This window comes from Theobroma umbraticum, unplaced genomic scaffold, assembly GCF_002168275.2.
Source record: "Theobroma umbraticum cultivar Fairchild unplaced genomic scaffold, ASM216827v3 scaffold_56.0, whole genome shotgun sequence".
Taxonomy (NCBI): domain Eukaryota; kingdom Viridiplantae; phylum Streptophyta; class Magnoliopsida; order Malvales; family Malvaceae; genus Theobroma; species Theobroma umbraticum.
In genome coordinates this window covers 6,792,657-6,805,571 of record NW_018397256.1, presented here as the reverse complement: position 1 = coordinate 6,805,571, position 12,915 = coordinate 6,792,657, and the positions used below count along the sequence as shown (strand labels likewise).

Below are 12,915 nucleotides of genomic sequence, written 5' to 3'. Positions count from 1 at the left end.
ACACACTGTAACACATTATTGCTTATTATGGGGATTTGTAGACACAGATTAAAATACAACAAGCCTATTGTAAAATGTTTTTAATAGATGAAGTCTGTGTTGAAAGTACATTTTTTTATAGATACTAAAAAGTTGTCTGTTTTGATAGATGTATTTATTATATTTCAACAGATGTATTCGAAGTGTTTTTACAATTGTATCTATTTTGTTTTAAGATATTGAATAATTTTCAATAATTATGTTTGTTTAAAACACTTGCATTTATTAAAAGAATTATATTTCAATCTCAACAAAAACATCTTGAATAATTATCTTCTAACGTGAGATTCTTAAATACTGCAAACTATCCAACATTTTGAAATATTAATTCAAATCTAATAAACTTTATGTTGAATTGCTATAAAACTTTGAAGTAGGTGAACGGAATTTACTCATGTATCAATCCATGTTTTTTTGCAGGTATTGGCCGTGAAGGTCAATCTTGCCATTTCGTAAATTCATCGGTTGCATACCCGTCGAGAGCTTCCGCAAAGTTTTCCCTTGGTTTTTTTTTCCCATCTTGCCACGCCAAAAGGGAAAAAAAAGAAGTTCGCATTGGAGACTGAAGAGCGAAGCGAGACAAGCAACCGATTCCCTTGTTTTTCTGTCTTTGTTTCCAAAAGAGAAAAAAGATTCAAATTAACAACTAGGAACAACGAAGCGGCAGGCATTCTCAAGCTTTCACGCCATTCCTTATCCCAGGTTTCCTTCTTTTTCGCTCTCTAAAAAGCTTTTAAGTTTTCAGTTTTTTAATCAAATATTTAGTTCAAGAGCGAAATTTTTGATTTGTTGAATTTTTAAATTTTAGGGTTTTTTTGGAATGTTTGCGAAGTTTGAGATTGTTTAAGTTGTAAGGGGACTAAGAGCAAGAAGGTTCTTGGTCCCCAACAAAATGTGTTAAGTCTATGAGGTGAAGAAGAAGAAGAGAATGAGCTTAAAACTTAATTCCCCATTTCTCGAGATTCCACTTGGAAGCTCTTTAAATGGTAAAAAAGGCCATGGGCATTGCTTTGATTTTGATAGGTGTAGGCTCGTTAGAAGAGCAATTCGCAAGCGTGTGTCTGCGGAGAAGCAGAATGATTGGATTGCTCAAGCAATCAAGTTTTCCCATTTTTGTGGGAAAAACATTGATTTGTTTAGGAAAACTATCGGGTCGAGAAATGGTTTCGTCGTGAAAAGTGTTAAGGAGCCTTTTGCTGGGAGCAAGGCTCTAGTGAGGTCTTTGTCTCCGTTGTGGAATGAGGGATTACTGTTGGTTAGGTGCTCCGTTCTCACAGCTGTCATATCTGGTGTGTGTTTATTGGTTTGGTACGGACAGAAGAAAGCTAAAGGTTTTGTGGAAGCAAAGCTTTTGCCTTCGGTTTGTTCGGTGCTTAGTGAATATGTACAGCGTGAGATTGATTTTGGTAAGGTTAGGGGAGTTTCGCCATTAAGTATCACCTTGGAAGCAAGCTCTATTGGGCCTCACAGTGAAGAGTTTTCTTGTGGTGAGGTTCCCACTATGAAAATTCGTGTTCGGCCTTTTGCCAGTTTGAGGCGGGGAAAGATCGTGATAGATGCAATTTTGTCTCATCCCAGTGTATTGATTGCGCAAAAGAAGGATTATACCTGGATGGGGATACCCTTTTATGACGATGGTCTGCAAAGGCATTTATCAACTGAGGAAGGGATTGATTATCGTACAAAAAGGAGGAGGATTGCCAGAGAGGAAGCCGGCACTCGCTGGGCCAGAGAGAGGGATGATGATGCTAGGAAAGCAGCAGAGATGGGTTACATTGTTTCTGAGGGAAGTTTAGATATATCTGAAGATGATACAGTTAAAGGGATAGGTCTTTCAGCTGAAATAACAAGCTCAAAGTCATTTTCATGCATGGATGAGAAGATGCATTGGAGGGATCATCATTGCGTGGACACTGGTATTGATTATGACACGAAGCATGCAGAATTGGAGAAATCATTTGGTGTGAAAATTCCAGGTTCAGGGCTTACATTATGGCCGAAAGGTCCTAAAGGGAACAAATTTAAGAAAAAGTTTAATAGGAGTGATGCCTCTAGTGCTGGTGTTACTGCCAAGAGACGAATCCTTGAGCGTAGTGCATCAGTAGCACTTGCATATTTTCAGGGTCTATCCCAAGAGGACTCTGGTGATTATTCAGAGGCATCTGGAAGTTATGATATATCGGACGTTAATACCCTATTGGTGAAAAGTGAAGTTGCTTCTAATGGTGAAGCTTCTATTGGCATTAATACCGGTGGAGCAAGTTTGCTCAGTTATAACCATTATGGAGAGCAATGTGAAGAGACAGAAAACCAGCATATTATCACACACGGTAACGATAATGGCACTTTACGTAATTTCAATTTCATACGTGATCCGTTTCTTATGACTGTTGAAAGACTTAGTGAAGTCAGAAAAATTGGCAAAAGTTTTCCATATGATGTAAATGCTGCAGGAGCTGCTAAAACTATGAGCTCTAATGTAGATGGTGAGGACTTGGTTGTTGATGTTGTTGTAACTGGAAATATGAATGAGAATGTATCTGAGGGTGAAAGGAGTCATGCATCTCAAAGTTTTACTTCCATAAAGTCTGACCCCACTCCTTCAGCATCCCATTCGGTTACATTTTGGCCATTAGGCTTGAAATTTACCTTGCCTTCTTTTCCTGACAACATGGAGGAACGTGTTTCCAATTTTTTAGCTGGATCCCTTCAAAAGCTAAAAAATGGTGTGGCTCCAAAGGTTGAAGATATTGTTGCAGAACTTGTTGATGGGGTAGATGTGGTGCAAACTGGAGGAATTGAGAAGATGCTTCCAGTTATTGTGGATTCTGTTCATTTCAAGGGTGGAACACTGATGCTGCTAGCATTTGGTGACAGAGAGCCCAGGTTCAAACTCCGTTCCCCTAGTTACCCTCTTGCACTTTATGCATATATACATGTGTGTGCATTAGTATATTCATATATTTCAATTATTTCTTACTATGTACCATGGATTTGCAACCCAACTTTTCTTATTCATGTATGGAATTGTAGAAAACTGTTTGATTCTTGTTCCTGTATGGAATACTAATGTAATAAACCTCATGTGTATGTCACTGGATATTTAATATCAAGAAAAGAGCTCATTAGAAGATATGAGTATATGGGCATTTGATTGGTGAAGTAGCAAAAAAAGTTTATTCATTATATAATTATGTTGATTAATAAGAAAAGCAGGATTCAATTTCATTTCTCTTCATAGCCCCACCCTAAAGTGTCTTTAAGAATCTGTCGTAGTGAATTAAATGCACTTTTTCAGATCGCTTTGAAATGTAGTCTATAATATCAGTTTCAGAATTTCCTTTCTTATGCATTCCTACCAAATGACTTTTTGTCTACAATAACATATGGGAATTAATATGTACTTTTTACCTTCTCTCTGAGTTTCCTCATACCCTGCAAATTTATACTATCGATGGGATTATTTTTTATTGTTTTGTTTGTATAGGTTTAAGGTTTTGGCTTGTGCTCCTTAGAGTTATGGGTTTGTAATATGTAGTTGTTTTGGATGATATGGTTTCTGTTGGAAATCTGACGTTGGTGTTTGAATGAAGTATTTGAAATTGAAATGCCTATATAAAATATAGTATCTCAAAATTGATGAATTTGAAAAAAAATCTGTTCGGGAAGGAGTAGACAACATTCCAATGTAATTTTTTGAAGGAAAAAGAGACTTTACAAAGGTGAAAAAAGAAAACTTGAATCTAATTTGCCCTCATCCTCTCTGTTGCATCTGCCTTCCATCACTGTGCCACAACTGCAACATACCTTTCAAACACAATATAATTCACAACTGTCAAAATTGCCACTTGAACCATGAAAATCACCATTAAATTAACTGTAAACTTCTTTAAAATAGATGAAGTCCCACTATTTGACCACTCCAAATTTCTTAAATTTGACACGAAATCAGTAACTCAATTTCTCAGCCTTCAATCACCAAAATTTTCAATCAAACATGCTCTAGGGATGAAAGCTGGTATGAAGACAGAAGAATGGTGATGAAAATTGAAATTGTAGGAGGAGAGGAAACGGAGACAGAAAGAGCGAAAAACACTGAAATTGATTTTGATGATGTTGCCTAAAAATGAAGGTTTCTGTGGTTGGGGAAAGACAAGATTAGTCTATAGGTGAACGAGCTTCGCTCTCTTCTTATGTTTTGTCTCTTTCACAGGACTAGGCTGCATTTTCATTTGGCCTCTTGAGGCTTAATTTAAAGCATATGATTGTGACCCTCAGAATACAGGTGCAGAGTGCAGATGCATTTACCAAATTCATCGTCTTGATTTGCAAACAGAGTATTTGACACATTTTGAAATTTGAAATTCACTCTTGATGTACAACCCTCCTTGAAATGCTCCATACATACTTCCTTAGTGAATCTGATTTTTCTCTATTGATCATTTACCATTCTTGGAGAAAGTTTGCAAACAAGAGATGCTCCGTGTTAGTTCTATCTTTTAAAACTTTCAATATTGTTTCCAGAGAGATGGAGAATGCCAATGGATATGTGAAGTTCCAAAATCATTATGGACGTGTGCACGTACAACTCAGTGGTAATTGTAAAACTTGGAGATCAGATTTGGCCTCTGAAGATGGTGGCTGGTTGTCTACAGATGTTTTTGTGGATACTTTAGATCAGAAATGGCATGCGAATCTAAATATTTCCAACCTCTTTGTTCCGGTAAGGTGTAAAATGGATGTGATACTTAACTTTTCTGTCTGCATTTGATCCAGCATGAATTTGATAGATATGCTTTTTGTTTGCCTTTTCCTACAGCTTTTTGAAAGAATTTTAGAGATTCCAATCACATGGCTTAAAGGAAGAGCCACTGGTGAGGTGCTTTTCTAACTTCACTTTTTAGTTTTTCTTTTTTTGCTTTAATTTCGGGCATTATATAAAAATACATTTCAATGCTATAGGTTGACCAAGTCATTTTATATGCATTGCAGTACCGTGTTGAAAGTTGCTTCTGGGATTATTATTACAATCTGATGTTTATGATCTCTTTTTACTCCCTTTGCTATCGACTTCTGTTTACTTGTAAAATTTGTTGTTTGATATTTCATGGGAAGTTGCTGACCTGCTCCCCTGTTTTACTTTGCATTCACCCAGCATAGATGGGAGAGATGTAAGAGCAGCATAAAACTCATTAGTACATAGGAATTGTTGATATTTACAGGAGTTGAGCAGTATGATCTAAGTCTGTCTCCCTGCCCCCTAACAATTTAAAATGACTTCAGAGGGACTATTTTTTCGCTTCATAAGCAATAGACCCGGATTTGGCTCCCGGCAAACACCGTTGTTAAACTTCTGCTTTTCCAAAAGAACAAAAAAAATACTGATTTAGGCTCTAGAGCTTTTATTTCCTGCCTTAATAAGTGGTAAAGTTTCTGCCAAGTTTTGTGACTGTGTTGTGTTATAGAAGGAAAAAGAATCTAATACTGCACTTACATTCAATACTCTACTTATATATATATATATATATATATATATCTTGGTCAACTTTGGTTATTGGCAGGACTGTATTCTGCTATAGAAGGACAAAGAATCTAATACTCTACTTACTTTGTAGAAGCAATGATTGGTTGATATCTGTATCCTGGCCAACTTTGTTTATTTGCAGGTCCACCTGTGCATGTCAACGGGGGAGACATTTCCTAATCTTCACGGACAGCTTGATGTCACAGGGTTGACCTTTCAAATATATGATGCTCCATCATGGTTTTCAGTATGTCCTTGTTTCATCTTCTCTATAACCCTTGCCTGCTTCCGTTTCCATTTAGATGTTTCTTGTAGCATGTTATACAATTTTGCTGAATCTTGTCGTAGCTATATTTATTTATTTTCCTGGGTAGCAGGACGAAGATATGAAATTCATTTGTCATATCTTGTTGTGTGGTTGCTAATTTACCATGTTTTATATAGTTTATATGCCCATTTTATTTATAACTGAGTTTTTGATGATGTGTTGTTAGCACTGGAAAAACATTATTTTTCTGGTAGCAGGTCCAAGATCTGAAAGTCAATTTATGTTTTTTGTTGAATGGTTGCTACTTTCCTGTGTTGTATACAGTTTATGCCCATATGATAAATGAGTTTTTGTTTCTGGTGTTGTTATGCTCAGGGACTCTTGAATGCTTTATGTGGTTTTTAGGTACTTACAGGCACATTCCAGTCTATTAAGATTATGCAATGAAATAATATATATCTTCATGAAGGAATTATAATTCAGTCAACCTCATATATCTTGCGTTGGTAAGTATTACATGTTTACCATTTGTATGGACTGAAGAGCGGGATAAGAGAAGAGAAGTTGGTTCACATATTCCATTTGCTAGGATGTTCAAATGCAAATGTGGGTGCATGTGTTGAGAAATAATTTCCTTGAGAATCAGTTTTTTTATCTCTGATTCTCTTTTATTGGAGATGCCACCATTTGAGGACAATATACCTGCCTCTTATGTATTCATCATGACTTTGCAGTCTTCGTGTTTTCATCATTATTTCTCTTTTCTTTTGTTTGTCAATTGTAAGCAAAAATTGATTAACTTTGTTGCTTAGTGTGTCCAATTCTTGTTTTCAGCTGCACTACTATTTTCAAAAACTTCAGCAATCCAATCCTAGTGCAGGAATAAATGCTATTTATCTTGGGTATTGACATTTTGTAATGTGGGAGTTGGAAGAGTTTTCTTACAGATGTCTACATCCTTGTTATTGGGGCAATGTGTGATTGCTTTTCTAGTTTGAATGATGTCAAGGGGATACGTTTCTTAAAATTTTTCTGTTTCTCGTTTCCCATTGGGTTAGAACAGGAAATGGGTGCATTTAGTCGAAGGCTTTTTCTTGCTATGAGTGAGGTCTAAACATTTGACAAAGATGGTTTTGTAGCACAAAAAAAAAAAAAAAAGAAGAATTTTGCACCTAAGAATTAATCTAGCTGAAGGCGGCAGTGGACTGGACAAAAAGTCAAGTAGACCTTTGGTTGATGGGGGTTAAGCTAAAAAACAGAAAAAGGAAGAACATGTCCTTGCTGAGTAATGGACAATTATATGGCTTTGCATGAACCTTAGGATATTTGTATATCTGATTCAATGAGATTAAGATTTTGTTTCTTGATCGTATATATTCATGTTGTTTGTGTAGCATCAACTCATTTCTTGTGACCTCTTTTGTTTCTGGTTAGTATTGTTCTCATCTTTCTTGACATCTGAGGCTAGAAAAATACTCACTAAGATTATTCCTTCTCTGCTTTCCTTTTGATTGCTTTTATGTTCATGCAGTGCTTTGGACTTACATTTATACATTTAAAATCAAATAAAGCTGACCATTAAGTTGAGTGCCAACTTCTTGTTTGTCCTTTGGGAATATATTGATCTGTGGATTTCTTTGTTGCAGGACATTTCAGCACATTTATGTTTCCGGGGTCAGCGAATATTCCTTCATAATACAAGTGGCTGGTTTGGTAGTGTTCCTTTAGAAGCTTCTGGAGATTTTGGCATCCATCCTGAGGAAGGAGAGTTCCATCTTATGTGTCAGGTGTGTTATTGCATATTTTCTGGCCAGGCTTTATTTAATGCTTTTGAGGACCTGGTTTCTGAATCTTACTGCTTTATTAAACTGGGAAAACTTCTTGTTTTGTTCAGACTAAAAGTGATGTTGCTGTATGTGCTAAAATGTATATGGATTTGAACAGTTATTCAGTTGGACTATTGAAGTTTGTAATGCAATTGAAAAGGGAATAATCCTTGTTGATAGTTTGAAGGTGGGATTGAGTTATTTCTTTATGTTTTAAACAAATGATTGTTTATGTAGTGTTATCCACATCAGTCAAGTTCGAGGTTTACTCTGGCCTTTTATTTAGGTTGAGCTTCTCCCTTGTCAATTTGTTTTAAGTTGGATGCTTAACTTGGTATTGGAGTGCAAATTGTTTGTTGTTTTTATTATTTGTAAATGGTTATTCCATAGTTGTTGTCCATGTGGTAGGCTTGTTCCGTTTGTTTCAGGTTTGTCTTATGTCTACATGCTAGAGGAAGTCTTGAGCGGTGTTATCTAATATCAATTAAGTTTGGGATTGTTGTTGTGGTGATATATTCAGGTTGGCCCATTTCATCTATTGCCAGTGGGTTTTAAGTCTGATGCTTAAAATGATCCTCTTCTGGGTTTCTTGATTGCTGTTATCACAGAGAATAAATTTCATGTCAAAGTTCCTTTCACTCCACAGGAAGATACAGTTTTGTACTGTAAAATGCTAGCCCAGATTCTTATGTTTTAAACTTTTCATTATTTTCTTCTTTCGTGGTAAGAATGTTAATGTCTCTTGTAAATTGCTGCCCCAATTTGTTTTAGAGCTTGATTTTAAAATGAATGTTTGAAGTTAGATTCACTTTTGAAGATGTACTGTAACTTTGATGATCACTTCAAAGATGCTGCATAAAGCAGCTTATGTCCATATATTTTGCCTTTTAGGATGGGAGTTTGTAACTCTGTGTCTAATGATGGAACTCCTAGGCAATTGTTTTAATTTCAATGAAATTATTTGTAACATGAATCATGACATTCGCATCTGAGCTTATTATGAAATGAAAAATAAGTCATGACTTACAATCTAATGCATTTGTTTGAGCTTAAAGGGGCAGCTTTGCTATGGTCCTTTCTTTTTCTGACAACTTGTAGTGTTTTATTCTGCCTTCATTGTCTAATTGTGTCACCAGGACTTTATTTTCAGGTTCCATGTGTGGAAGTAAATGCCCTGATGAAAACTTTCAAGATGAAGCCTTTGTTGTTTCCGGTATGCATGGCATTTATCTTATCATCATCATTATTACTATTTGTACAGCTACTAGCCATACCTAATAGGACGACGTATTCTGCATGACTTTTCTGTTCTTATAAAGTTCGTCATCATTATTACTGTTACTACGACTGCTATCCGTGGTTAATAGGATGACATATTCTGCAGGACTTTTCTGTTCTTCTGAAGTGATGCCTTTACTACTATTATTATGTTATGACTATCGTCATCAACATCTTCCCTTTAATTAGATGTAATTAGTCCTTGATAGTTTAATTCGTCATACACTGTTGGTCCAATCTCTATACCTTTTCACTTCTTGAGGAATTTACTCATATGGTTTTATCTTTGATCTATCAATGTTAATCTCTTTTGGCTTTCTATCTTGACTGCAGTTGGCTGGTTCCGTGACGGCTGTTTTCAACTGTCAAGGCCCACTGGATGCCCCTACTTTTGTGGGGAGTGGAATGGTGTCTAGAAAGATATCTTACTCCGTTGATGTCCCTGCATCCTCTGCATCTGAAGCAATGTTGAAAAACAAAGAGTCTGGTGCAGTGGCAGCATTTGACCGTGTTCCATTTTCATATCTGTCTGCTAATTTTACCTTTAACACTGATAACAGTGTACGTTTGTTTTCAATAGAAAGTCTTGTTATTAAGATGGACATTTCTTTGACATCAGTGCAGTGGTCAGCTTTTGTAAAATTTTTGTCAAATGTGATAGGTTGCTGACTTGTATGGAATTAGAGCTAGTCTTGTCGATGGTGGGGAGATTCGAGGGGCAGGAAATGCATGGATTTGTCCAGAGGTATGTTAGTATTTCCCCTTTCCTGCCCAATTAGCTTGGCTGAGGGAACACTTGATTGTCTTTGGATTATCATCTTATACAGTGACTTTCTTCAAGTATCTTGTTGACAGCATGGAACGTGGTCCTCCATTATGCTTCATCCTTTTCTCTTGATCTGTTTGTTGGCTATGATATCTGAACTGTAGAACTTGGTTGGCAATTTTTATACATTGAAGTTGTTATTTTCTGGCCTTTCATTGTTGCTTCTCCTATAATCTTTTTCATTGTTGGTCATACAATAATGAGTGTTATGCACTTATGCCTCTTCCAAATTGCAATTTCTTCATGACTTGTCTCATACTACTTAGGTTGGCATGTTTTGATTTCTTAACTTTAGCCCTCCCAATAACTAGTTGGCAAAGTGGAAATACAATAATAGAAGTATGTTTCCTTGTCCTATGATGCATTATGTATTCAAAAGTTATTTCTTCTGCAATTCTGATGTACAATAATTGTATCCCACAGGGTGAGGAAGATGATACAGCACTGGATGTAAATTTCTCTGGAAATTTGTCCTTTGACAAGATTATGCAACGATATATACCAGGGTATCTTCATCTTATGCCACTCAAGTTAGGGGATTTAAGTGGAGAGACAAAACTTTCTGGATCACTTTTGAAACCGTAAGCTGATGAGCTTTCCTCCTTGATTTGGGTTCATTGATGTGGACTGTTTTATTTCTTAATTTTTTGTTTGTTTCTTCATTGATGTTGCTTATAGTTTAAGTTGGCTTATTCACATTCCTGTAGGAGGTTTGATATCAAGTGGACTGCACCAAAAGCTGAAGGGTCTTTTAGTGATGCTCGGGGAGATATAATGATTTCACATGATTGTATAACTGTCAATTCTTCATCTGTTGCTTTTGATTTGTTTACAAAAGTTCAAACTTCATATCCTGAGGAACACTGGCTAAACAGAAAAGAGTTCAATGAGAAGAGTGCTGTGCCATTTATTGTTGAAGGAGTGGAGTTGGACTTGCGTATGCATGGTTTTGAGTTTTTCAGCCTGGTCTCTTCTTATACTTTTGATTCTCCAAGACCTACACATTTGAAAGCAACAGGAAAAATAAAATTTCATGGAAAGGTTCTGAAGCCTTGTATTACCAGTGAGCAAGATTTTGGCCCCGAGGGGAAACCTGAGAAAATGACAGATGAGAGAAGCAGACAGAGGCTTGTTGGTGATTTGTCAGTCTCAGGTCTCAGACTGAATCAGTTAATGCTGGCACCTCAGTTGGTTGGGCAGTTGAGCATCTCTCGCAACTCTGTCAAGGTACTGCCTCCGCTAAGCGAGATACTTACTGGTGCTTTTATTGTGTTTGTGCTGATGGTCATTTTATGTTGCTAAAAGCTTTCACATGCATATTGAGAGGGTCATTATATACTGCTGGATGCAAGGAACTTGAAACTTTATTATGCTCTATAAATATGACTATGAATTCTGTAATGTGGGCATAATAATATATAGGTTTAAACAATTTTTGTTCTTTCCATAGTGTCAAGGGGAGGGGAAGGCCAAAGAGGAACATGACCACAATGGCGTAGTATGATCCTTATAGCTGACCCGACATAGTGATGAAGGCTTAAGTTGCTTTTGTAGCTTCCAAGTGTATATTTTCAAGTGGGTTGTGACTTTCATTGAAATTTAGTGTATTTATTCGAAACAAAAGCTTCTGCCTCATGTTTCTCTACTATATTGTGACTTTTTAGGTCTATGGTTTATAGTTTATGATCTTGAATTTCTGAAAAGGTTGAGAAAGCATCTCAAAATTGTGTAAAATAAATTGTAACACATGTCATATCATTTCCCATAAAGTCTGTTCTTATTGGGCTGAATGGATTCCAAGTAAATGTTTCCTTTCAAAACATCAAGTATTTCATTGCCAAATATAATATTTGTGGGAACTTATTCTTATTGTACACCCATCTATTGCCAATTCTTTTACTAACTTATTTACCATGAAATCTTTCTTCTCCCTGGTTGTGCAGTTAGATGCCTTAGGTAGGCCAGATGAAAGTCTTGCAGTTGAGGTTGTGCGGCCCCTACAACCTGGCTCTGAGGAAAACTTGCAAAATGGAAAATTATTCTCCTTTTCTCTTCAAAAGGGGCAACTGAGAGCTAATATTTGTTTTCGCCCACTTCATTCTGCTACCTTGGAGGTATTGTAAGATCTTTCTAGTTTAGTTTTTGAATTTAAGTCTTATCAAGTGTTCTTAATATGAAAGCAAAAAAGGTAAAATGAAGTTGAAACTTTCCTGCCCATTTGTATGTTGCTTGCAGATACGGCACTTGCCACTTGATGAATTGGAGCTTGCTTCACTGCGTGGAACAATACAGCGGGTAAGCTTTTATATGTCCCTTCAAGACTTGAGAAGAACAAAGCTAATATCAGAGACTCTGGTTGAATTCAATTGAGATGATAGATTGAAGGATTTTTATAGGGAGAGAGAGATTACATGTATAGCCTATTAATTTGGCAAGGAAGGATTAAAATTCTAATATATATTTTTTGAAATAAGTCAATGCTAGGGGGGGGAGGGGTTTGTTTTCTGCACATTACGGCATTGTGAAAATCTTCTTCAATCTAACAGAAGTTTCTACCATCTGCGATGGTGCTTGTGTTAATGGCCATAAGCTGTTTCTGGTCTCCATCTGAAACGTTGTGTTCCAAGTCATTCTAAATGTGATCTTTTGGGAGTTTGATGATGATAAATCGTTTAATATTGTCAGTTGCTAGTGGTGAATTGGATGTAAAACTGTATCGTTAATCGTGTTTTGGTTTTTCCACTTTCAGGCAGAAATCCAGCTTAATTTCCAGAAAAGAAGGGGCCATGGTGTTCTATCTGTGCTTCGGCCTAAATTCAGTGGTGTGCTTGGTGAAGCCCTAGATGTGGCTGCTAGGTGGAGCGGTGATGTTGTGAGTATTTGAAGTTTTCATATTATCAATATGTCTGTTTTTGCTGGTTAATTGATTGGGTTATCTCACATGAAGTTTCCGTTTGGTTAATATTTTGTGTTTTTGGTTAATTGGTTAGGTATTTTTCCAAACAAGTTCAGTTTTAGGTTTGATCTTTTACTTGAAGTGGTTGCTGGGGGATCTTATCTTTCTTTACCATTTTTTTTTGCTTGATGTCTTTCTTTACCAATTGCATGTGCAGATTATGCATTTGATGTTGTAACTTACTGTTGATATTGGGCT

At 36.4% G+C, this 12,915-nt stretch overlaps 1 protein-coding gene across 1 annotated transcript in view; it reads left to right on the top strand.

Annotated features, from left to right (window-relative positions):
* Window positions 1-381: 381 nt before the first annotated feature.
* The window catches only part of EMB2410 (embryo defective 2410), a 17,724-nt gene continuing 5,190 nt past the window's right edge, over window positions 382-12,915 (top strand). The window contains exons 1-14 of the mRNA XM_089782564.1: window positions 382-741; window positions 848-2,925; window positions 4,564-4,762; window positions 4,859-4,918; window positions 5,706-5,810; window positions 7,478-7,618; window positions 8,808-8,870; window positions 9,269-9,496; window positions 9,597-9,680; window positions 10,185-10,342; window positions 10,469-10,988; window positions 11,705-11,875; window positions 11,997-12,056; window positions 12,511-12,633. Of these exons, the coding sequence (XP_089638690.1) occupies window positions 968-2,925; window positions 4,564-4,762; window positions 4,859-4,918; window positions 5,706-5,810; window positions 7,478-7,618; window positions 8,808-8,870; window positions 9,269-9,496; window positions 9,597-9,680; window positions 10,185-10,342; window positions 10,469-10,988; window positions 11,705-11,875; window positions 11,997-12,056; window positions 12,511-12,633 (3,870 nt within the window). The 5' untranslated portion in view covers window positions 382-741; window positions 848-967. The remainder of the gene's footprint in view (window positions 742-847; window positions 2,926-4,563; window positions 4,763-4,858; window positions 4,919-5,705; window positions 5,811-7,477; window positions 7,619-8,807; window positions 8,871-9,268; window positions 9,497-9,596; window positions 9,681-10,184; window positions 10,343-10,468; window positions 10,989-11,704; window positions 11,876-11,996; window positions 12,057-12,510; window positions 12,634-12,915) is intronic.